Genomic DNA, 25,039 nt, shown 5'->3' with positions numbered 1-25,039 from the left:
GGGGGCGCCTCCATACTGTTCTCCATAGTGAATCTACATTCCCACCAACGGCGCACTGGGGTTTCCTTTGCCCCACGCCCTCTCCAACAGTGATTATTTCTTGTGTTTTTGGTTGGAGCCACCCTAACAGGTGCGAGGTGACGTCTCGCTGTGGTTTTGACTTCCCTGATGACTAGTGGTGCTGAGCACTGTTTTCACGCACCCGTTGGCCTTTACTATTTGTCTTGTTCTCCAAACCCTGGAAAGAAAGCATGCTTACACCAGGACCCCAGAACCAGGATTCCATCATTCACGTTAATCTCACTCTTTCTGGAGTCATACTTCTCGTTTAAAAATCAGTAAATACCAACTTTGATGCACATCAATGTCATGCAACTTAAAAGTAGACAACATTTCCTTTGATCCAGTTGCTCCCAGATCTAATGAACTCCACCGAACTAAACCTTGCGACATCACAGTCTTTAGTCAAGGCAAACCTTCTTGTTAGAGAAAATTTTAATCTTCTGCATTATTATAAAACAAGGTACCAATCTGCAAAACCCAAACAAGATGACTCAGCAGGAAAGTTTAGTTCAATATGATTTTATTTAAAAATCTGCAAAGCCAAAGGAGGGATCTGATGTTTTGTTAAAACAATTTTCACAGTATATATTTCTGCCTTTTTTAGCTTTGTGTTGAATAATAACAGAAAAGGAAGTTTCTCTTCAAGACCCTCACTCCAGCACAGCACACTTAGCCAGGCGCCCGGGATCAAGTGGCTGGACAGGTCACCCTGGCCTGAGCTCACAGTGAATCCTCCCCCTCGAGTGGAGCCCCAGTTCTTCCCCAGGCACACAGACTTATTTTCACTGCTCTCCACAGGCCCTGAGAATCCTTCATCTTAAAGGTGAGAAAAGTGTGAAAGGATTCCTTAACTCATTGCCTGTAACAAACCCAGCTACTGGTTAACTCCTGACAATCACAAGTATAAAACACTTGAAATGTATAAGATGTTCCACGTTGAATGGAACAACTTAAATTTTAAAAAATTAAGTCAAGTAACATGCTTTCATATTTTAAAACGATACTTAATAAAACTTACTGAGACAAGATATACAGCACTTTCTGTATTTGGTATTACAAACTCCTACTGACGATAAAGCTACTTGATGTTTGAAAAAAATAAAAAAGAGAAGAAACCGTACGTATTGTTTTTATAAATGATGCCTGAAGGAATGTCATGTTGTAAATTTTGTTACTAAGATTAAGCCTGGAAAAAAAAAAAGATCTACAAAAGCAACACCCATGTTCTTTTAAATGATGAGGTAGATTTTTTCCTATGCAGCAAATGGAAGATAACCGGAAATGCATACAACTCACAAATCTTCTTTTAAAAAAAAAAAAAAACAGTTCAGGTTATAGTCACTTTCACAAATAAGACATTTATAAACCACGAGGTGGAGAGGTCATACTCAGGGAAGCTCCACACTTTATGTGTTACTCGGAGATTCGATAATCAGTCTTGGATCAATTAACTCTGTCCAAAGAACGGTTATCTGAGGAAAAACAGAAAATATTCAGTTTAGAGACGTCATTTTGAGGTCATATGAATTTTAGTCAGTTAAAAACTTCAATTTCCATTTGTGAAGAATGCTTGAGGACTGGAGGTAATTTGAGTTCCAGTAAATTCAGTTCAACTAAGGTAGAAGGCCTTGTTTACCTAGAACACAGCTAAATTTTATATTAAACATATTTCATCTTTCTTTGATTTTGAGCATGGGCTGGGGCCGGGTGGTACCAGCTGGTTACCAAGGGGTCAGAAGGATTTGCCCAACCAGTCTCTATGGACAGGCAGTCTGCAGACTTCTTGGGAGGCAGATACAGCCCAGAGGGTTATCACTAGTCTGCTGATGCCCTTTCATTCGGCTCTATGGTTCTTTTCCTGTGCTGCCTAAAAACAGAGGAGTTATTTCACATTTTACCAAGAGAAAGCAAAGATAATGAAGGCCATCTGGATGAATAATGAGAGCCATCTAGTGTCCAAAAACGTAATTACAGGCCCTACTTCAGGCCTCCAAGAGGAAAGCCTCCAACATTTAACTTTCCAGGGTAGTTTCCAAGAACACATTTCAACAAAAAAGTGGGGCTGCATATATTGCAAATACAGAAGTACGGGATACGGGGCCAAATCTGCAGGGCCTACCACAGACCCTAAAAATGTGCTTTTGGAGTAAATCCCTGAGTGTCATCTATCCTAAAGACAAAGCAAAACATACAGTCTGGTTAGGGTTTCCACAAGTTTACATTTCAGATAAAACGTGACTTTGCAATACTAAAACTTCAGAATAATATCATAACATTTCAAATATAAACACCTTAAGAAGTGGTTTCTTAAATATAAATTCTATTCACTTCAATGCTACCATACTCTAATGAGGCAGCCATTCCAGCATCTCTGGAAGTCTGGCTGCCAACAAAGCTCTAAACCATATACTTCCTAAAATGGCAATTTAAGGACTTAAACAAAATCAGAAGACAGATTCAACATTGTGCGTCATTCTTCAAAATTATCTGCACTGTTCTAAGTCAGAATCATAGTAACCCTTGGGAGGCAGTAGTGACTGTCAGGAGACACGGTGGAGGCGTCTGGAGACGCCCGAGGCCGGGAGCCTCTCTGACGCTATGCGGCAATGCAGGAAGCGCAGTGCCACCGTCCAGGCCACCAGCAGCCAGCCAAGCGAGAGGACGACCCAGCAATCCCGAAAAGAGAAGCACGCCTACCCTCTTCTCCTGCGTCACCGCGTACTCCACTACCTCAGCTCCATTTTCGTTGCGATAAACCAAATCAAATTTCCCAGGTTCTTTCATGGCTGAAACCAGATGGTAGGAAGGAGAGATAATAAGTCATTTCCCAGTAGTGAAAAAGTTCCTCTACAGGGAATTCATATCATTAGAAAAACCACCACAAACAAAGTGTCCATTGATGTGGAGGCTGGTGCACACAGGAAAGCATGGAGTGCTCAGTGACAGGAGATGCTGTGAAGCCTGTGTCAACAGACAGGGGCTTCTCAGGCACTCATCAGTGAGCATCCTCCCTTCACAGAAAAGAAGGGAGCTGATACACTAGCACTAGCAATCCCAGAAAAGCATGTGTAACCACAAGGTAATCCCGCCCCCTCAGAACTGGTTTGTTTCAACAAAAGAAGGTAATGTGAATTCTGCAAAATTCTTATATCTTGCTGTGTCCACAGAAATTATACATGCTTCCTTGGTAACACAGCAGTCTTCATTTTATATGGTAGGGTGGGGCTATAAAAATGACCACACAAGCTGAAATCATGCAAAACAATCTTAACCAATGGGGAAACTTATGACTGTCTCATGATCTTCAAAATTTGTCAAAACATTCAAACCTTTACTGTATAGGGAAATGAAAACACAGTAAAACTGCTATTTATGTAGGACACTGACCTAATTTAAAACAGAAAAAATGAGAATCAGAGAATGCTCTGTGTCCACACATATCCCGGGGGGTTAACAGCGCTCGCCCCCTCGCCGTCTGACCACAGCGCAGAGCGAGGAGCTTCCGCATGCCTGGCTCAGCTGTCACACTCCTTCTGTTTGGGTCCACTTCCAGCAAGTTATCCTTTGAGTTTTGAATGTTATGAGATAAGATCTGAGAGCTTCTTTTTCACAGTTTTGTTCATTTTTTTGCTGATGTAATTTCTAGGACATCCTTATTCCTTTCATCATGACCACTTTCCTCACTGATGTCAAGAAGTTCACAGAAAGCTCAAAGTCAGCATTTCCACAGTGAGCTATTTCTTCTACGATTTCACTTAAATTCAATTTGGATGTTACTTTTAGCATTATCATTTTTTGTTTCTTTGTCATGCTTTCATTTTTGTTGGCCAAGTCCCTATTTCAATTCTCCACTTTTGTACAGTGGCACGTGGGTTTATCACTGAGACCAGGAGGCACCACAGCACACTCTGTGCTGTGCTGTGGGAACTGGGTAACACGCACCGCGACCAACCGCCAAACACTGAAAGAAGCCAGGTGACCAGGCACTGATCACAGTGGGCGCCGTTACTGGGCAGTCATCTGTGGGCTGGAGAGCTGGTGGTGCTTCACACACTCACTCACAGCCAACAGGGGCTTCCCTGGTGGTCCAGTGGCTAAGACTCCACACTCGCAATGCAGGGAGCCCAGGTTTGACCCCTGGTCAGCTAACTAGATCCCACGCTACAACTGAAGATCCTGCAACTCAGATCTACAACTGAGACCTAGTGCAGTCAAAGAAATAAATAAATATTTTTAAAAACAAGAGTTAATATACCAATATCACTGGAGACTGGTTCTATGTAACAAAACCATGGTAACTGAACTTCATTAGAACTATGCAGTGAGGACTACCTGTATTTCTGCTACAAAACAGATCAAGTGTTCCTTGATGCTCCCAAAAACAAAAGTTCTAATTGGATATCATCACTGTCAATCACCTGACAAGAAGTGATCACGCTGTGTCCACAGAATTTGACCACGGACAAACCTCTGTCCAACATTCCTAAGGAGGATTTCTTCAAATGAAATCTAACCAGAAGAGAGCTGGAAAACCAGTGTAAGGTTTTTTGTTTGTGTTTTTTTCTGGGTGCCCTCACACCTTGCAGGATCTTAGTTCCCCAACCAGGGATTGAGCCCCAGCAGAGAAAGTGTCAGACCCTAACCACTGGACCACCAGGGAATCCCCTGAAAAATCTTTTTGAATGATTCTTACATACTACAGTCTTGACTCTTTTACTATCTTATTTAAACATGAACAGAAAATAATCAATTCCTTACAGTCTGCTAAAGAAAAAGGGATCGCCTCTAATCTCTGGCCAGGGACCCCTGCAAACACAACCCAAGTTAAGCCATACACAATAAAAGCCCTGTTATTCCAGGGTTTCAGAACCAAAAATGGGTGGGGGTGATTCAGGCATAAAGCAGGGGAACCATTTAAAATAATGCATGAGAGTGTGGCTACACTTATATTTCAGACATTTTATTTTGATTTAACACAGAGAAGTACATTCATTTGCCAACCTTTTCAAACAAAGCTAGTAGGTCTTATGAGTCACTGACTGGAGCTGTCTTTCTTTTATAAACTTTATCCTTAATGCATATATGCAATTTCCAGTTTTTGAGTTTTGAGGGGTTTTGTTTGGTTTTCTGGTCATGCCACGCAGCATGGAGGATCTTAGTTCTCCCACCAGGGATCAAACCCACACCCTCTGCATTGGGAGCATGGAGGCTTAACCACCCGACTTCCAGGAAAAGTCCCGAGGTTTTTTGTTTTTGTTTTTTAAGTGGATGCAAGAATATAAAATTAGCAACACAATTTAAGTGCAGAATCTTTTCAGATTTTTATCAAATTCCTCCCAAACTCTTATAGCTAACCCATCACATGTAATTCAAAAGCAAAATTTTCAGCAACGATCCTGAGTCACCATTCAAGTTTCATAGACAATTTTTTTTGCCATCAATTTTCATTAATTTATGTAATTTTATGAAATTACATGGTTACAATAATAAGAACAACGTGCCTAACAGTTTGGGGAACAAACCCAACAACTCTCAGCAGACACGAAACCCCACTAGCGGAAGCGCTGCGCAGCCCACCCCCAGGCCCTCTGCGCGGACAGAGGCAGCAGAGGGCACCGTAACCATGGCGGCCAAGGAAGACAGCGGCTCCTGCGCATAGAAGCTATTGAGAAACCAGTGCGGACGTGAAGAGCCTACGCTTTCAAATATCTTTCTAGAAGACTCACCAGGTAAGGATGAAAGAATTTCTATGTCTACTTGCTGGGTCTCCGGGTTATGGCTTAATATTCTTCCTTCCTTTCAAAAAATAAAAGTCCAAGTCAAAAATCAACCTGTGAAATATGATGAATGTGCTAAAACCTCTTAAAAATAGTTAAGATGGTGAGTTTTATGTGAATCTTATTTCAACAAAAATTTTTTTAAATAAGTCAACATGTATTTGAAACATAACTCCCACAGCAGACCACATTTCTCTGGTCTAAATTATCCCCGGAGCAGGCGCTACACGGCTAGGAACAGCCCTAGAGCCCACAGCCTCTAGTTATCCAAACTAGCCTGCCCTCCAACCCCGAGGAGACCCGGACGGAAGCGCCTCACTCCTGCCCCTGCCTCCCGGCCACAGCCAGCTGCTGGCACCTGGAGTCCTGCCTGGGGTGGCATTCTCCTTTCTCTTGGGAAATGTAAATAATAAATTCCTCTCTTCAGTAGCACTGACTCTGCTGTGTTATCACTCAGTCACCTCCATAAATTAAAATCCCATGGATACATATTAGACAGGTCGGGGGGTTGGGGAGACTACATTCTTTGAAGATAGCTTTGACTTTTAAAGACAAGCTTAATGAATAAAGCTAATGATCTAGCTGGATAACAGCATTTGACATCAAAGCAAAAAAGTAACACTGATTTTCACTCTTGAAATGGTTTGGAAAGCAACTTCAAAAAAGTCCTAAAAATACTGGAAACAAAGTAGCAAACAGCTTTCCAAAATACATATAATGACCAACATCTATTTAATATGCATTTTAAAAATCTGTATCATCTAGAATCAGGGACTGATACAGGTTGTGGGACATATAAATTCTATGTTTATTTCCATTTCCTCACATACTGCAGAATTAAACTAATCATCTGCAGTAGGCTGAACACACACCCTGGTCTGCCCAAGACAGGTCTATTTATGTTTCCCTTCAGTATAAATTATCAGTACAATAATAATCCTTTTCATTTGCAAGTGTTCTGATGTACATGGTAAGTTATGTGGTCACTTATATTAAGGGACTAAGATGAAAAGATGGAAATACACCAATTACCCAGAACTAACCAACCAAATCTCTTCATGAACTGATTCTTCTTCTAGCCTGCTTTTGAACAAAGATTCTTAACACGATTTTAAAAGACTTCCAAGGTATCAATTCAGATTGATTCACCGTTGTACCTTATCTATATTGCTATGTTAACATATCGATTATTTCCTTTAAAAATGGACTTACATTCTGAATCTCACATCAAAATAAGAAAGTATGCATTTTAACAAGATTTTAACAAAATTTTGAATGGGTAAGAAAGGGAAGAAAACATGTAATTCTATAATCCCACTGAGTCACACTTTTGCTGAACTGTGATGAAGTTCATATGCCAGTATGAAGTCCCACACAAATATTAAATGAGGAAATTCCAAGGATAATATTTGTGAATTACCTGTGGTTAACTGGTAAGGCAAAAGAAACCATATTAGATCATAGTAACCAATAGGAATGCCGGGCTGGATGAAGCACAAGCTGGAATCAAGATTGCCAGGAGAAATATCAATAACCTCATATATGCAGATGATACCACCCTTATGGCAGAAAGTAAAGAACTAAAGAGCCTCCTGATGAAAGTGAAAGAGGAGAGTGAAAAAGTTGGCTTAAACTCAGCATTCAGAAAATGAAGATCATGGTATCCGGTCTCATCACTTCATGGCAAATAGATGGGGAAACAATGGCCAATAGATAGGGAAACAATGTTTTCTTGGGCTCCAAAATCACTGCAGATGGTGACTGCAACCATGAAATTAAAAGACACTTGCTCCTTGGAAGAAAAGCTATGACCAACCTAGACAGCATATTAAAAAGCAGAGACATTACTTTGCCGTCAAAGGTCTGTCTAGTCAAAGCTGTGGTTTTTCCAGCAGTCACGTATGGATGTGAGAGTTAGACTATAAAGAAAGCTGAGTGCCAAAGAATTGATGCTTTTGAACTGTGCTGTTCGAGAAGACTCTTGAGAGTCCCTTGGACTGCGAGATCCAACCAGTCCATCCTAAAGGAAATCAGTCCTAAATATTTATTGCAACTCCAATACTTTGGCCACCTGATGTGAAGAACTGACTCATTGGAAAAGACCCTGATGCTGGGAAAGAATGAAGGCAGAAGAAGGGGACAAGAGAGGATGAGATGGTTGGATGGCATCACCGACTCAAGGGACATGAGTTTGAGCAAGCTCCAGGAGCTGATGATGGACGGGGAAGCCTGGTGTGCTGCAGTCCATGGGATTGCAGAGTCGGACACGACTGAGGCATTGAACTGACTGAACCGATAGGAATTCATAAATATATGAAACAGATTCCCATGCCGAAAATAATCAAATTTTCTGGCTGAGTCTGTGCGTGCGTGCTCACCCGGCAGGCTCCACTGTCCACAGGATTCTCCAGGCAAGAATACTGGAGTGGATTTCCATTTCCTACTCCAGGGGGTCTTCCCGACCCAAGGATTGAACCCGTATCACCTGCATCTCCTACGCTGGCAGATAGATTCTTTACCACTGAGCCATCTGGGAAGCCCTTTCTGACTAAGAGCTATTTTATTTCCTTTCAAAGATGAGGATCATGGGGAGGGATACTCAAATAACTTTGTGTATCTAAGCTGATTAGAAAAAACTGAGTAAAAAAAAAATCTGTCATTCTCATTCTATATTCCTCCTAGGTATTAAGAAAAGTAACACTGGGAGACTTCAAAGTGATATTATTAAAAAGTTTACATTTTGAGAATATTTTTATTTTCTACTTTACGGCACTGTTTCCTCCATAAAAACCTGTTATCTGTAATTAGCAGCATTAAACATGACTTTAGCTTCTTTAATGTACTGACATTTGATTATTTGTAAATAAAGACCCTTACCTTGTAGTCAGAGACATCAGGAGAATAATTGGATGTTAGTTCCAAAAGCTAAAAAAGAAGAAAAAAACTCACAAATACAGATAGCCCGTGCTTCCCTTTCCTTACTCCTGAGAAAACCAAGCATGCCATGTCTGGGCGCTTACTCCATCACTCAGGTAGCCCTACCAAGGGCCTGTAGCAAAACAGGGCTTCAAGTGGGAAAGGTTCTTTGGGGGGTTTTGGGAGGTTTGGAGGTGACATGTAGAGCCTTTTTTTACTGAGCACTTGCTGTGTTCCAGACATCAGGCTGAGCCATTTTTATTCACTCGGAAAATAATTACTGGGCACCTACTACATGCTTGGCAAGAGAACAGGAAAGATAATGATTCAGGAAGAGTTTTTATAAATATAAATTAGTTTAATAATTCATTAAGTTTTATTAACATAAATTATATTAACTTATAAATACAAATGTAACCTAATGTGTTAACGAATAAGTTTATTGGGAAGAGGAATAAACTCTTTTGTTGTTAACTGTTGTTTTTTAAATATATACCTTAAATGCAATCTTTTCTCCGACTTGAGGGGCAGCTGCTAACAGTGGTAAGAGACTGTAGTCCTTCTTTTGTGTCTCTATGGGATTCTGAAAAACAGTATTAGTCATGAGATTTTGTTACTGGTGAGAAAACGTGAACCCCAACATCAACTCCAGACACACAACATGAGGAAAGGGGAAGACGTGAGCTCACAGCAATACCTACCTGGATGACGGCAGATGAGTTTGTCACCATTTCATTCAACTGCTGTTGCTTCTGATAGTCGGTGTTTCTATTTAAAACGTAGGGAACAGCATGCCCTCGTCCTCGACCTCTCCCCCGCATACCCCGGCCCCTTGCTCCCTTCCAGGAAAGAAGGTCCTCTCCTCTACCCCAACCTCTTCCCAAACTGGCGGGGAGAGTCACGTTGGGAGGAGGACAGAGGACTGTTTGGGCCCGACTGCCACTGTTTGGGTCCGACTGCTTCCACCCAGCGGCGTTTGGAGCCTGTGATGATGGCCCTGGACAATCTCTTCCTACAAAGAGGCCTACAGTTTTCAAGAGCTCTGCAGTACACTCTGGGGTGCTTTTTGGCATCACGCATTGATCGTCTGACTCTGAACTAGAGTCTGAACTAGAAGAGGATGTTCTGGAGGTCTTGCCCTTAATGGGGACAGAGGTAAAACCAGGTTTTGGAGCCGCTTTGTTTGCAGCTGTGGTTTTCACAGAGGATCCGTCCTTTGACACGTCAGTCAAGATTTTCCCTGAGGAATGTCTGACCTCCAAGATGACGTTGCTGAGACCATCACTGGTTGATTCGTGGTAAGACTCAGACTCGGAGGAGGAATCAGGACTGTCTTTTGTTCGGACGGCCATGCCACCTTTCCTGTTGGCTCTCACAAGGCTGTTTCTAGCAGGAAGGGCTTTAGGGCTGCACTTCTGGATGGTCCACTCTTTCACAGACTGTGCTTTAGAAGACTTGGGAGTCTTGGCATGTTTTTTATATTCACGTTTCTCCTTTTTCTTTGGCAATTTTTTTTCAGTCTCTCCATCATCAACCTCCACTGCATCACACATGGCTTTGTTTTTCCTCTTGTTTTTTTTACTCACACTCTGGTCTGTGGTGGCTTTCGGTTCTAAATCCAAGGTCTTCTCACTGTTATTGTTCTCATATCTCTTCCAATGCTTCTTTGAATTTCTGTAATCTAGTTCAGTTTCTTCATCTTCGTCCAACTTAAATGCCCGCTTCTTTGCTTTTCTAGGTGATAAACGAATACTATCCCCATTACTAACTGTTACAGGACTCTCAGCAATTCCTCTCTCTTCTAATTTAACTCTGTTAAAAGAACAAGAGAGAAAGCTTTAGTAATTCATAAGCATGTCTCCAGGACATAGTTATACGCTAACATGACTACATCAGGCAATGAAAAAAAGGTCAAATCACTTCAAGATAAAAGGCTCTTTTTAACAAAATGATCTATGGTGTCACTTATGGTCAACTTTCAAATAACTAGTTTTATTTATTGATCATCTACTGCATCCTAACATTAGATTTTCTTTCATCTAAACACCATTATGAAGTAGGTTTCTTTTCATTTTAAAACTGATCACAAAATTACAGTTCATACAAGTAACTGCCCAGGATCCACAGCCAGTAAGTCACAGAAATGTAACTCAAGCTTGTTTGTCTAATTCCAAAGCTCACAGCCTTTCCACTATGTTATGTGCCCACCCTAAGTGGTGGCAATGCTGATCGCCCATTTTGTTTTGAGTTGTAAGCTGTTTTTTTTAATCAGATTTCATTTTTATTTTGTTTGAATTTAGGAAAACACTGAACCTGTTTTAAACTGTACTGACAGCCATTATAAAATTCTATAACATTTGGTGATTATTAATTTCATGTATCAACCTGGCTTCCCTGGATAGCTCAGTCAGTAAAGAATCTGCCTGCAATGCAGGAGACCCCGATTCAATTCCTGGGTCAGGAAGATCCCCTAGAGAAGGGATAGGCTACCCACTCCAGTATTCCTGGGGTTCCTTCCGGGAGCCGGCATATTGCATATTGAGTGCATATTGCATATTGAGTGCAGCACTTTCCACAGCATCATCTTTCAGGATCTGGAATAGCTCAACTGGAATTCTATCACTGCCAGGAGCCAGCGTGAGGAACTCCGCCCATGACAAAGGTCATGAGGAAGGAGGCTCGGCATACGCAAAGGCGGGATCGAGCCTCAGGAGTCCCCCGGAAATTCTCGAGCATCTACCCCCCAAACCAGAGTCTGCCTACTTTCTGCTTTGTGCTTTCACCTACACCTCTGACTTTACAGGGGGCTGTCCCCCACTACCTCTCTCTGAAAAAAAGAGTTAGCTTACAGCTCCAGTTAATAATTCCTGGGTGTGACAGTGTTTCAACCTACAAACTCCTTTGGAAATCCTCTAGCCTGCCTGAATGGGTTTTTCCGGCCACATGTGATTGTTCAGAGCCTCCCAACTGTGAGAGGCAGGAGATGTTCTAAACTGCCTAAACACAGATTCCTTTGAGTAGTTAAAAGATTGATTAGAAATTGTATTGGTGAAGGGTTTTTCACTTGTTGGGCCAATGTTTGCTGCTAAGTCTCCATACTCCTTACCTACTGTGTCCTTGGCAGTGTATTGATTGATATAATGGGTGTATAGAAATGTAAAATGCAGCTTTGTCCAATGCTTTTTGGAAGGCTGGTGCCTGACTTTGGAATAATCACCTTTAGAGAAAAATAAGTTTCTTAAAATGTTAACAGGCCTCCGGGCCAGAAGATGATGTCAATCACCTGAACTTTTGCATATGATAAGTTTGAAAGCCTGGCTTAGATTAGAACCAGGAACTGCTGTCCTTGCATGACTCCACCCCTTCCCCCATTATCCTCTATGCATAACTTAAGGTATAAAAACTACTTTGGAAAATAAAGTGCGGGCCTTGTTCACTGAAACTTGGTCTCCCCATGTCACTCTCTCTCCCAAATTCTAGCTGAGTCTCCATCTGGAGCGCGGAACCCACCATGCTTGCTAATTATGCCTGGGCTTCTAAGATCCGACCGGGGAGGCCTCAGTGTCTCCTCTCCTTCGGGAGAACGGAAGGACGCCTGCGGCCTACGTAAGTGGTGCAAACTTCTTGTCTTGAAGTTTTATTGGTCTCCCGCGTAAACCAAGCTACTCAGCCTCTTTTCTCCACTGAATTTTCCTACTGAGCTATCCTCATTCTATTACTCTTTATTATCTCTAAATAACATTTGAATAGGTCGCCTAGCCGTCTCTCCTTTGAATACCCTGGATCAGCCTGGGCTGGACCTCGGCAGGTTCCCTCTCGGCTCAGCTGGTAAAGTATCTACCTGCAATGTGGGAGAACTGGATTCAATCCCTGGGTTGGAAAGATCTGCTGGAGAAGGGAACAGGCACCCACTTCAGTATTTTGGCCTAGAGAATTACATGAACTATATATAGTCCATGGGGTTGCAAAGAGTCAGACATGACTGAGTGACTTTCACTTTCAATCGGATCCTATTGACCCCAGATTGGTCAACAGGCCCTGGGGTACCCAGATATTTGGTTAAACATTGTTCTGGGTGTGTCTGTGGGGGTGTTTCAGAATGAGATTAACATCTGAATTTGTACACTAAATAAACTGACTGCCTTTGTCAGCATGTGTGTGTGCTAAGTCACTTCATTCGTGCCCAACTCTTCGTGACCCTATGGACTGTAGCCCACCAGGCTGCTCTGTCCACGGGATTCTCCAGGCAAGAATACTGGAACGGGTTGCTGTGCCCTCCTCCAGGGGCTCTTCCCAGCCCAGGGATCGAACCCCCATCTCTTAGTCCCCTGCACTGGGAGGCGGATTCTTCACCACCAGGGCCACTGGGAAGCCCACCTTTGTGAGCAGACGGTCCCAATATGAATGGGACTCAGAATAAAAGGCTGAGCAAGAGGATTGCCAGCCCCTGCCTATCTTTCAGCTGGGACATCAGAAGAACGTCTCTTCGTTTAGACTAGGAATCAGACTGAAATATACCATCAGCTTTCCTGGTTCTCAGGCCTTTGCACTTGGGCTGGAAGTTTATCATCAGCTTTCCCCGGTCTCCAGATTGCCAACTGCAGATCTTGGGACTTCTCAGTCTCCATAATCTCATGAGCCAAGTCCTTACTGAAAACCTCATTTCTACATCTACAGCTCATGTCTGTGTCAGCTCGTATTGTTTCTGTTTCTCTGGAGAACTCTAATACACAGTTCACCCAACAGCACTTTACTGTAGTAAAGGAATTCCGTTCCTCCATGGACTGGCGACACTTAATTCTAATATGCACAGCCAGAGTGACAGAAACCTGAGTGAGCGTCGCCAATGTCAAGCACACAGTGGGTGTTTAAAAATGCCTGCTAAAAACAAACATTATTCTTTCAATATATTTACATCCAGCTGTACCTTTCATCGAGTACTTTTAGTGACCAGGGAACAATGCAGACAATCATATTTGAAAATAAAGTACAACCAGTGAGTAATACAATAGATTATAAGCATTCTTTATATTTTTGAAGGTACATTAATCCTATGGATTTATCTCAATGTGGTAGTTGAAAAAAATCCTCCGTTATTCTTCAGAATACACAAATATACAGACACATACACATAAAGATAAAATAAAAGCTACTGATACCAGAAGGAGGACACAGAGAGAAATAAAACTCTGAAATAACAGGGACTTACATAATAAAAACTCATTGCCTGCTGTTCTCAGCTGTGGAAGTCGGCACCTAGCAGCAAGGAAGTAACCCTTAAACTGGCAAAAGCTAGTCTGGCATACTGTGAATCTAAGAACAATTGAGGAACTTGCCGGATACGGAACTTTCCATCACATCTTTGATCAATTTGTTTTCACTTGTAGCAATGCAATGATTCAGGTTTGAATTCTGAGATGATAATTAGTACCAAACTTTTCATCACACTTTGAAAATAGATGCAGGAAATCCACGCACCTATGGACACCTTATCTTTGACAAAGGAGGCAAAAAAACATATCATGGAGAAAAGACAATCTCGTCAACAAGTGGTGCTGGGAAAAGTGGTCAACTACATGTAAAAGAGTGAAACGAGAACACTTTCTAACACCATATACAAGAATTAACTCAAAATGGATTAAGGACCTAAATCTAAGACCAGAAACTATAAAACTCTTACAGGAAAACATAGGCAGAACACTCTATGACATAAATCACAGCAAGATGCTACATGACCCACCTCCTGGAGTAATGGAAAGAAAAACAAAAATAAACACATGGGACCCAGTTGAACTTAAAAGCTTTTGCACAACGAAGGAAACTATAAGCAAGGTGAAAAGACAGACCTCAGAGTGGGAGAAAATAACAGCAAACGAAACAACTGACAAAGAATTAATCTCCAAAATATACACGCAGCTCATGCAGCTCAATACCAGAAAAACAAACAACCCAATCAAAAAGTGGGCAGAAGACCTAAACAGACATCTCTCCAAAGAAGCCACATAGATGGCTAACGAACACATGAAAAGATGCTCAACATCGCTCATTATCAGAGAAATGTGAATCAAAACCACAGTGAGGTATCATCTCAGACCGGTCAGAATGAGCATCATCAAAAAGTCTACAAACAATAAAGCTGGAGAGGGTATAGAGAAAAGGGAACGCTCTTTTATCATTGGTGGGAATGCAAACTGGTACAGCCACTATGGAGAACAGTGTGGAGATTCCTTAAAAAAAAAAAAAACTGGGAATACAACTGCCATACGACCCAGTAATCCCACTGCTGAGGATACAACCCGAGGAAACCAGAAGTGAAAGAGACACGTGTATCCCAGTGTTCATCGCAGCACCGTTTACAATAGCCAGGACATGGAAATAACCTAGGTGTCCACTGACAGAAGAGTGGATAAGGAAGCTGTCATACATACCGCAGTGGAATATCACTCAGCTATAAAAAGGAACACATCTGAGTCAGTTCAAATGAGGTGGATGAACTTGGAGCCTATTATACAGAGTGAAGTAAGTCAGAAAGAGAAAGACAAATACTGTATATTAATGCATATATATGGAATTTAGAAAGACGGTACCAACGATCCTACATGCAGGGCAGCAAAGGAGACACAGATGTAAAGAACAGACTTTTGGACTCAGCGGGAGAAGGAGAGGGTGGGATATTTGAGAGAACAGCACTGAAACATGTACATTACCGTATGTAAAATAGATGCCCAGTGCAAGTTCGATGCATGAAGCAGGGCACGCAAAGCCGGTGCTCTGGGACAACCCAGAGGGTAGGGTGGGGAGGGAGGTGGGAGCGGGGGTTCCAGGTGGCGGGGGACACATGTATGGGACATGTATACCTGTGGCCAATTCAAACTGATGTATGGCAAAAACCGTCATAATACTGTAACTATCCTCCTATTAAAATAAATAAGTAAATGAAAAGAAAACAGATGTAAGACTTTCTGTTCGGTCACTGCGGCTCATTAATTCACTGGAACGCCACACGTGCTGCATCCGCTGCAGGCAGGACCCCTGGCCTTCAGAGGAGCCTTCCAGAGCAGCTTGAGCGTCCCCTCACCCATTCTCAAGACCAAGGATCTGTGGGTACTCGACCTGTGACTGCTGTAGCCTTGCTATCTGCTGCTATTGAAGATAATTTCAGTTTGGAACAAAGACTGAGAAACTAAATGCCAGCCAGGGAACGAGAAACGGCTCACTTGCCCAGTTACCCTTCTTATTAGGGTGGACAATTTTCTGGCAATGCTCTTCATTTCTCCACTTGGATCACAGACAACAAAGTAACTCTCCGCTTACAAACAGAAGTGAACGAGGCTGTCCTTTTACAAAGAACAGTGAGCGACCTGTATAATTACCAGTGGAAACAGACTACCTGTATAGTTACCTGTCTTTGATTCCAAGAAATTTTTAAGACAGACTCCCTGTTCACTCAAACTCTTTGCCAGGCAAACTGGGTAAAATGTATTAAAATGTAAGGGATTCCCTTTAAATCTGCAAGTTCACTTTGAGGATTCTATCATGTATAAATAAAGACATGACCATTTGTACTGCCTGACACCTCCCCACGCCCCCTAGTCATTGCCTGCCAAGGCCAAAGTGACTGAATTCAAATCTTCTTCTGCCTTTGGTTTAAAGTTTAAAATATCATTATTTCAACTTTTCTCATCTGTGAAAATGAGGGTAATAATTATAGTACTCAAATGAGCTACCATATCTAAATGTTAGCTCTAATTTTTATTAATACAATGAATGTATTAATAAAATGAATGTCTTCTGGGGACAGGAGTTGGTGGGTTTTTAATGAACTTGTCCCATCAAATGGAGGTGAATTCAAAAAAGTGGGTGTACGCAGGAATCTGCGATCTCTTGGGGTCCCATCTGTCCCCGGCATCACCACCTACAGAGAAGTCAGTCATCTGAGCAAGGGCACACAGTTAATGAGTCGCAGAGCCAAAATTCGAATCCAGAGCTCTGAATCCAGACCCTGATCTCTTAATCACTCTGCTCTCTTACCTTTCACACAATAGTGAACAAAGATAACCCACATACTCTTGGCATAAATACAGACCTGTACAACTTTTCTGGAGGCCAACCTGACAGTACTTATCAAATTTTAACATTTGACCAAGTAGTACCCCTTCTAGGAATGATCTGAATCATTGCTCACATACACAAAGATACAGAAGAATATTCACCACAGAAGTATGTACAGGGAAAACCCAAGGGCATTAGACAAGCACGCTCCTCAATATGACACAGAAGAGTGCCCGGCATTCTATATTCCTCGAACCATCAGCATGCCACAAAATGAGATTTAGCATCAAGAGACCAAGAGCTGCACAAGGAGCAGCAGCCTTAATGGCAAGGACCTTCTCTGGCATCCAAGATTTCCAGAAACCAGACTGCTCTGAGTCTGGCTCAAACACTGTCTTCACACTCTGCCAGCCTCACAGACATGTCAGAGGGGCTTGGCTGGCCATCCAAGGAGCTATTGATCACAGCAACATGAAATGAGAACTCGTCTCTAATGTTCTGTATTTAATAATAAGCATCAAATGTCACAGGGTCAAAGAGTAACAGAGGAGAGAAGGCACTTTGTTTTCTCACAGAATGACTCTTCAACAGAGAGATCTCACCTCACCTGGTCACAGGCAGGCACCTGTGAAGCTCTCTTCAGGGAGTGTAATAGGCTAAATTGTGTCCCCTTAAAATTCTTCTGTGAAGCCCTAACCCAGAGTACTCTAAAGTGACTGTATTTAGAGACAGAGCCTTTGAAGAGGTAATAAAATTAAGATAAGGCCGTTAGAGTGGGCCCTAGTCCACTGTGACTGGTGTCCTGACGAGAGAGAAAATTTGGAGACATAAGGAAACATCAGGTCATGTGCCTTTTTGTGACAACAGAGAAAAGGTCGTGTGAAGACACAGTAAGAGAGATACCCACAAGCCAAGGACAGAGGCCTCAGTAAAAACCAAAACTTGCCAACATCTTAATCTTAGATTTTCAGGCTCCAGAATAGTGAGAGAGAACTTTTGGTTGCTTAAGCCTGTGGTATTTCATCAGAGCGGCCCTCGCAGACTAACGGGGCTCCAGGCAAACGGAGTGCATCCTCTTCCCAAGGGAGATGGAGACCGCCTGCAGGAGGCCACTGTCAGCAGCCTGGGGGCAGAGGAGTCAGCTTCTGGGGGTTCAAAAGAAGGGGCTGTGAGGAAGTGACCGCGGCAGACAAGTGTGGAGATGCTCTTGAGCCTCCAGGCTTATTTCTCATGATTCCCACAACCAGGCCCCATGTTGCCTCATGAGAATTCTCTAAGCACTCCTGGCAATCCCAACAAAGCCCTTCTGCTGGTCAAACTCATCTATTCACCAAGTTAGTATTGCTTCTGTCTCCACAACTATACAGGGCCATCCAACGTTTCCCTACCTACCCTTCAGTAACTGCTGAATTCCCTGATCATTTGTGTTCCATAATGATCTCTCCTTTCTCAACCATCTTCTGCACTTAGCAGCAAAACGTGGAATAATTACCCAGTCCACATGACACAACAAGATAATATACAGAAACACAAAACTAGTTTGCTCTACTCCAAAAATATTAGGTACCGTTGAGAAAAGAGATTGTTTTCTTCTGTAGCTCTGAAGAAAAGTGAGTCTGTCTGAGGAAGACAAGCAAATGACTGGGGACATGAAACCACAAAAACATACAAGACTTTTCCAAATTCAACATTTTCCTAAGGTCTGCCCCATTTACCACTGAAGCCAGCTGCAGAGATATTTCTTGACATATGCAACTGTGCATTTGGTGTTTAGGAAGAATTTTGCCTGCCATTGGTGCTGTATGTATTTCGTACAGGAGCTTTCATAGTTTGCCTTTGACATTGCTAACTTCATTATAAAGAGTTTAATTTTCAGATGATTCATTAAATGAAGTACAACTGCAGTTAGCTATCAGCAAGTTATTAATTCATGAAGCAGGAGAGAGATCAGAAAGTAAACCTAACAGGACAGGATGCATTATTTATAATAAACAGTCCCTGAATTGCAGAGAGAATGGAATGAATAAAAAAGAATAACAACTTTTTTTGAAACCAGGACTATTTCAAATTGTCATTGGAAATAGCTAAACATTATTAGTAAATCATAGTGTTCCTGCTTTTATAAGAAAGACAGAAAGATACAAACATGCACTCAAAGATACAGCAACTGTTCCAAATTAAATTCCCTGATGCTATGAAAAAAATCGTATGAATCTGACATACTCTGGGAAAACGAATATTCAACATTCAACAAAGAGCAAGCACAAGGAAGTAGCCGGTTCACAACTCTAATTTTTTTTCACTGTAAATGAAGCTTTTAAAAAGAAGCCTTGATTTTGTACATACAAAATTAATACACAGAAATCACTTGCATTCCTATATAGTAACAATGAAAAATCAGAAAGAGAAATTAAGAAATCAATTCCATATACTACTGCAACAAAAATAATGAAATACCTAGGAATATACCTGCCTAAGGAGACAAAAGAAAACTGCAAGACACTGATGACGAAATCAAAGATGACACAGACAGATGGCGAGACGCGCCGTGCCCCTAGACTGGAGGGTCAGCACTGCGAAAGCGACTGCTCTACAAATGCAACCTACAGACGCGACGTGAGCCCTAGTAAACTGCAAGAGGCATTCTCCACAGAGCTAGAACAAAAAGTCTCACAATCCATACGGAAACACGAACCATCCCAAATAACCAAACAATCTTGAGAAAGAAGAATGGAGCTGGAGGAATCAACCTTCCTGACTTCAGACTATCCTACAAATCTAGTCATCAAGACAATTTGGAACTGGCACAAAAACAGGAATATAGACCAATGGAACAAGATAGAAAGCCCAGAAACAAACCCATGCAACCTATGGGTACCTTGTTTTTGACAAAAGAGACAAGAATATACAATGGGGCAAAGATAGTCTTTTCAATAAGTGCTGCTGGGAAAACTGGACAGCTACATGTAAAAGAATGAAATTACAACACTTCCTAAAACAGCATACATAAAGATAAACTCAAAATGGATTAAAAACCTAAACGTAAGACCAGAAACTATAAAACCCTTAGAGGAAAATATAGGCAGAGTACTCTATGACATATATCACAGCAAGATCCTATATGACCAACCTCCTGGAGTAATGGAAAGAAAAAGAAAAAGAAACAAATGGGACCTTATTAAACTTAAAAGTTTTTGCACAGCAAAGGAAACTATAAACAAGGTGAAAACTCAACGCTCAGAATGGGAGAAAATAATAGCAAATCAAACAACAGACAAAGGATTAATTTCTACAATATACAAGCAACTCATATAAATCAATACCAGAAAAACAAACAACCCAATCAAAAAGTGGGCAAAAGACCTAAACAGACATCTCTCCAAAGAAGCCACACAGATGGCTAATAAACACGTGAAAAGATGCTCAACATCGCTCTGTATTAGAGAAATGCAAATCAAAACTACAATGAGGTATCATCTCACACTGGTCAGAATGGCCATTATCAAAAAATCTACAAACAATAAATGCTGGAGAGGCTGTGGAGGAGAGAGAAACCTCTTGAACTGTTGGTGGGAATATAAACTGATACAGCCACTATGGAAGATGGTATGGAGAGTCCTTTAAAAACTAGGAATAAAACCACCATATGACCCAGCAATCCCATCACTAGGCATATACCCTGAGGAAACCAAAACTGAAAGACACACATGTATCCCGATATTCACTGCAGCACTATTTACAACAGCTAGGGCATGGAAGCTACCTAGATGTTCATCTGCATACACACAATGGACTATTACTCAGCCATAGAAAGGAACACATTTGAGTCAGTTCTAAAGAGGTGGATGAACTAGAGCCTATTAAACAGAGTGAAGTAAGTCAGAAAGAGAAAGACAAATATATATGAACGCAAATATATGGAATCTAGAAAGATGCTACTGATGAACCTATCTGCAGGGCAGCAGTGAAGATGCAGATATAGAGAGCAGACTTACAGCCACGTGGTGGGGCAGGTGGGGAAGAAGGAGAGGGTGGGAGGCATGGAGAGAGAAGCATGGAAACATACACACTACCCTATGTAAAACACCCAGCCAAGGAGAATTTGCTGTATGGCAGGGAACTCAAACTGGGGCTCTGTAACAACCTAGAGGGGTGAGATGGGAGAGTGAGGTGGGAGGGGGATTCAAAAGGGAGGGGACACAGGTATACCTATTGCTGATTCATGTTGATGTTTGGCAGAAACTAACACAATATTGTAAAGCAATCATCCTTCAATTTAAAATAAATAAATCTAACATTAAAAAAAAAGAAGCCCTAAATAAATCATTCCAATATATGAATCTGAACTGAAACTGTTAGGGGAAGCACACTGATTGAAACCACCCACCTTGGCAAGGCACCATAGTAACAGTTTGCATGTGTTGTTTTAGGACAGGAGGTCCTGGTAAGGAACATGGAACTAATAAATCTCTTGATGAAAGTGAAAGAGGAGAGTGGAAAAGTTGGCTTAAAGCTCAACATTCAGAAAACGAAGATCATGGCATCTGGTCCCATCACTTCGTGGGAAATAGATGGGGAAACAGTGGAAACAGTGTCAGACTTTATTTTGGGGGCTCCAAAATCACTGCAGATGGTGATTGCAGCCATGAAATTAAAAGACACTTACTCCTTGGAAGGAAAGTTATGACCAACCTAGATAGCATATTGAAAAACAGAGATATTACTTTGCCAACAATGGTCCATCTAGTCAAGGCTATGGTTTTTCCAGTGGTCATGTATGGATGTGAGAGTTGGACTGTGAAGAAAGCTGAGCACCGAAGAATTGATGCTTTTGAACTGTGGTGTTGGAGAAGACTCTTGAGAGTTCCATGGACTGCAAGGAGATCCAACCAGTCCATTCTTAAGGAGATCAGTCCTGGGTGTTCATTGGAAGGACTAATGCTGAAGCTGAAACTCCAATATTTTGGCCACGTCATGCGAAGGCTTGACTCATTGGAAAAGACCCTGATGCTGGGAGGGATTGGGGGCAGGAGGAGAAGGGGACGACAGAGGATGAGATGGCTGGATGGCATCACCAACTCGATGGACATGAGTTTGAGTGAACTCTGGGAGCTGGTGATGGACAGGGAGGCTTGGTATGCGGTGATTCATGGGGTCGCAAAGAGTTGGACACGACTGAGCAACTGAACTGAACTGAACTGAACCAGAAGAGTTTGGGAAAGGTCAAAAGGAGACACCACCTGTTCACCCACCTCCCAGAATCCTTTCTGGCATCCTTCTTGGCTGAACAACCCTGCACCACCAGGAAGGACTCTGAGTCAGAATGATTGGCTAAGGACAACCCAGAAACTAATCCCATCACCATAAAACTGCAAGCCATGAGACAGACATGTTCTCCTGGGTTCCCTTACCCTACTGCTCTCCACCGGGTGCCCTTTCCCAATGAAATCTCTTGCTTTGTCAGCACACGTGTCTCCTTGGACAATTCATTTCCTACTGTTAGACAAGAGCCCAGTTTTGGCCCTGGAAGGGGTCCCCCTTCCTGCAACAAAACGACTGTCTTACCATTTTACTGAGATATGAGCCACACGTGACCAATTTACACAACTGCACCTTCACACTCTGTCAGTGTCTTTTTTTTTTTAATTTCCAAAAGCGTATTTAAAACTTTGGTTTCCCAATTCAAAGCCAAAAGGTCCCAAACACCAATTTAACTGAACCCAAATGGGACAGAGAACTAGGCCCGCAGGCGGTAAGGCAGGCGCTCCGAGACAGGAGAAACCGCACCTGGGGAAGAAGACACGCCTGTTGGGGTCTGCTCGGCCCGCGAGCCGCCAGGGCAAGGCCGAGTCCGAGGCAGGCCCGCGCCGCGCACCTAACAACGGTGCCCGGTTGAGCAAGCGGTGGGCAAACCGAGGCTGGAAGAGACGCGGGCCCCGCCCAGAGTGCAGGCCGGGGCTTTTCCACGTTCGGCCCCCCACCCTGACTAGACCGGCCAGAGGGCCCCGGGTTCACAGAAGGGCCGCTGGTCAGCCCCCGCCCCGCCGGCCCCTCAGGCCCGCGGCCTCCGGAGCCGGCGGCGCCCCGGCGTGCGCAGGCGCCCGGCCCCGCCGCGCCGCCGCGCCCGCGCACCTGAGGCAGTCGTTGTCTCGTACCAGGCGCGCGCTCTCGGCGGGGGGCAAGAGCGCCCCCTCCAAGTAGAGGCCCAGGAGGGCCCCGGAACTGAAGCCGAAGCGCTGGCGGATCAGACTGATGAGGTCCGTGACGACTCGGCATCCGTTCAGGTCGATGAGAAGCCAGAAAGACGTGCAGTGCGGGGCGCCCGGCGGCGGGTAATCGAATTGAAGCCGTAGCCTAACCGTCTCGGAGGCTGCCATCTTGCTCGATGCGCAACGGAAGCCGAGAGACTCGACCGGGCGACCGAGAGGCGAGCTCGGGGCCCGCCCCCGGGAGCCGGTGAACGTGCGCCCCCTACTGGTGGGGAGTGGTTGCGACAGAACTCTGAAGGGCAACGCGGGGCGGAGGGGATTCCATTCAGTTCAGGGCAGGACGGCGGAAGAGGATAACAGATAGGCGTTTGTTCCTTTTCTCCTGACCACTAGGTAGGGTCCGAATTTAGTCAACTGTCTAGACAAACACTGCTGAACAGTGCTCTTTTTCTAAGATATTTGCTCATATACGTAAAATAACACAATCTGTTCTGGATTGAGTTATTATTTCTAGTGGGACATCGTTGATCAAAATAGCATGAAACACCACACATTTTGTCACATAATTATTAAACAGGAAAAATAAAATGGACATGGCAATATAGCTATTAATAAATGCAGCCGTGTGTGTGTGTTTTAATCTGAATCTTTGTGAATGAATATTACTAAATAAGACAGGACTCACCATCAATTTTGGACCTGTGTTTTTGGTTTGTTTTTATAGATGTCAATCCCTGAGAAAACTTGCTGACTTATGTAAGTAGATAAGTATGGAGGGCCTTATGTTACTGGCAGTATCAGTCAATTCCTTAAACTCCTTCCAAGGTACATGCTAAACTCACCTACAAATCATGCTTTAAAAACTATTTGCAGTATTCCATTAGCCCATCAACAGAAAATTGTATTAAAGATTTACTGAGCAAGGCCCTGCCCATCAAAACAATACCCAGGTTTCCCCTCAGTCAGCCTTTTTCATCAGGAAGCTTCCAATAAGCTCTCCATCAGAGGTAAGACAGAATGACAACCACAATCACAGAAAACTAATCAAACTGATCACATGGATCACAGCCTTGTCTAACTCAATGAAAGTATGAGCCATGGTGTGCAGGGCCACCCAAGGCAGATGGGTCATGGTGGAGAATTCTGACAAAACGTGGCCCACTTGAGAAGGGAATAGAAAAACACTTCAGTATTCTTGCCTGGAGAACTCCATGAACAGCATGAAAAGGCAAAAAGATAGGACACTGAAAGATGAACAACCCAGGTCAGTAGGTGCTCAATATGCTACTGGAGATCAGTGGAGAAATAACTCCAGAAAGAATGAAGAGATGGAGTCAAAGTGAAAACAACACCCAGTTGTGGATGTGACTGGTAATGGAAGTAAAGTCCAATGCTGTAAAGAGCAATATTGCATAGGAACCTGGAATTTTAGGTCCTTGAATCAAGCCAAATTCAGTTCAGTTGCTCAATCGTGTCCAACTCTTTGCGACCCCATGAATCAGCACACCAGGCCTCCCTGTCCATCACCAAATCCCAGAGTTCACTCAAACTCACGTCCATCGAGTCGGTGATGCCATCCAGCCATCTCATCCTCTCTGGTCCCCTTTTCCTCCTGCCCCCAATCTCTCCCAGCATCAGAGTCTTTTCCAATGAGTCAACTCTTTGCATGAGGTGGCCAAAGTACTGGAGTTTCAGCTTTAGCATCATTCCTTCCAAAGAACACCCAGGACTGATCTCCTTTAGAATGGACTGGTTGGATCTCCTTGCAGTCCAAGGGACTCTCAAGAGTCTTCTCCAACACCACAGTTCAAAAGCATCAATTCTTCGGCGCTCAGCCTTCTTCACAGTCCAAATCTCGCATCCATACATGACCACTGGAAAAGCCATAGCCTTGATTAAACGGACCTTTGTTGGCAAAGTAATGTCTCTGCTTTTCAATATGCTATCTAGGTTGGTCATAACTTTCCTTCCAAGGAGTAAGTAATTTCATGGCTGCAGTCACCATCTGCAGTGATTTTGGAG

The 25,039-nt window shown here is 43.0% G+C and overlaps 1 protein-coding gene across 2 annotated transcripts; it reads right to left on the bottom strand.

The window, feature by feature from the left end:
- Window positions 1–569: 569 nt before the first annotated feature.
- On the bottom strand, window positions 570–23,246 carry COIL (coilin). 2 transcript variants are annotated; one of them, XM_025281260.3, is made up of 7 exons: window positions 22,941–23,245; window positions 9,458–10,568; window positions 9,253–9,339; window positions 8,718–8,765; window positions 5,790–5,859; window positions 2,761–2,849; window positions 570–1,535 (listed from the first exon to the last, which is right to left on the bottom strand). In XM_025281260.3, exons 1-7 carry the CDS (start codon window positions 23,183–23,185, stop codon window positions 1,470–1,472), a joined length of 1,716 nt encoding a protein of 571 aa, XP_025137045.2. In that variant the 5' UTR covers window positions 23,186–23,245; the 3' UTR covers window positions 570–1,469. The 2 variants fall into 2 exon arrangements, with proteins under 2 accessions (XP_025137045.2, XP_044795579.1); XM_044939644.2 differs by lacking the exon at window positions 8,718–8,765 and having other exon boundaries at window positions 22,941–23,246.
- Between the last annotated feature and the right edge of the window lie 1,793 nt (window positions 23,247–25,039).

The sequence above is a fragment of the Bubalus bubalis genome, chromosome 3, assembly GCF_019923935.1.
Source record: "Bubalus bubalis isolate 160015118507 breed Murrah chromosome 3, NDDB_SH_1, whole genome shotgun sequence".
NCBI lineage: Eukaryota > Metazoa > Chordata > Mammalia > Artiodactyla > Bovidae > Bubalus > Bubalus bubalis.
This window is presented reverse-complemented; position numbering and strand designations above follow the sequence as displayed.

Excerpts from the sequence above, each read along its gene's own strand:
- COIL (XM_025281260.3), bottom strand. The coding sequence starts at position 23,185 with ATGGCAGCCTCCGAGACGGTTAGGCTACGGCTTCAATTCGATTACCCG. Across the intron at positions 10,569-22,940 it reads CGAGACAACGACTGCCTCAG|AGTTAAATTAGAAGAGAGAG; the intron begins GTGCGCGGGCGC and ends TTCTTTTAACAG. Across the intron at positions 1,536-2,760 it reads CGGTGACGCAGGAGAAGAGG|ATAACCGTTCTTTGGACAGA; the intron begins GTAGGCGTGCTT and ends GTTTTTCCTCAG.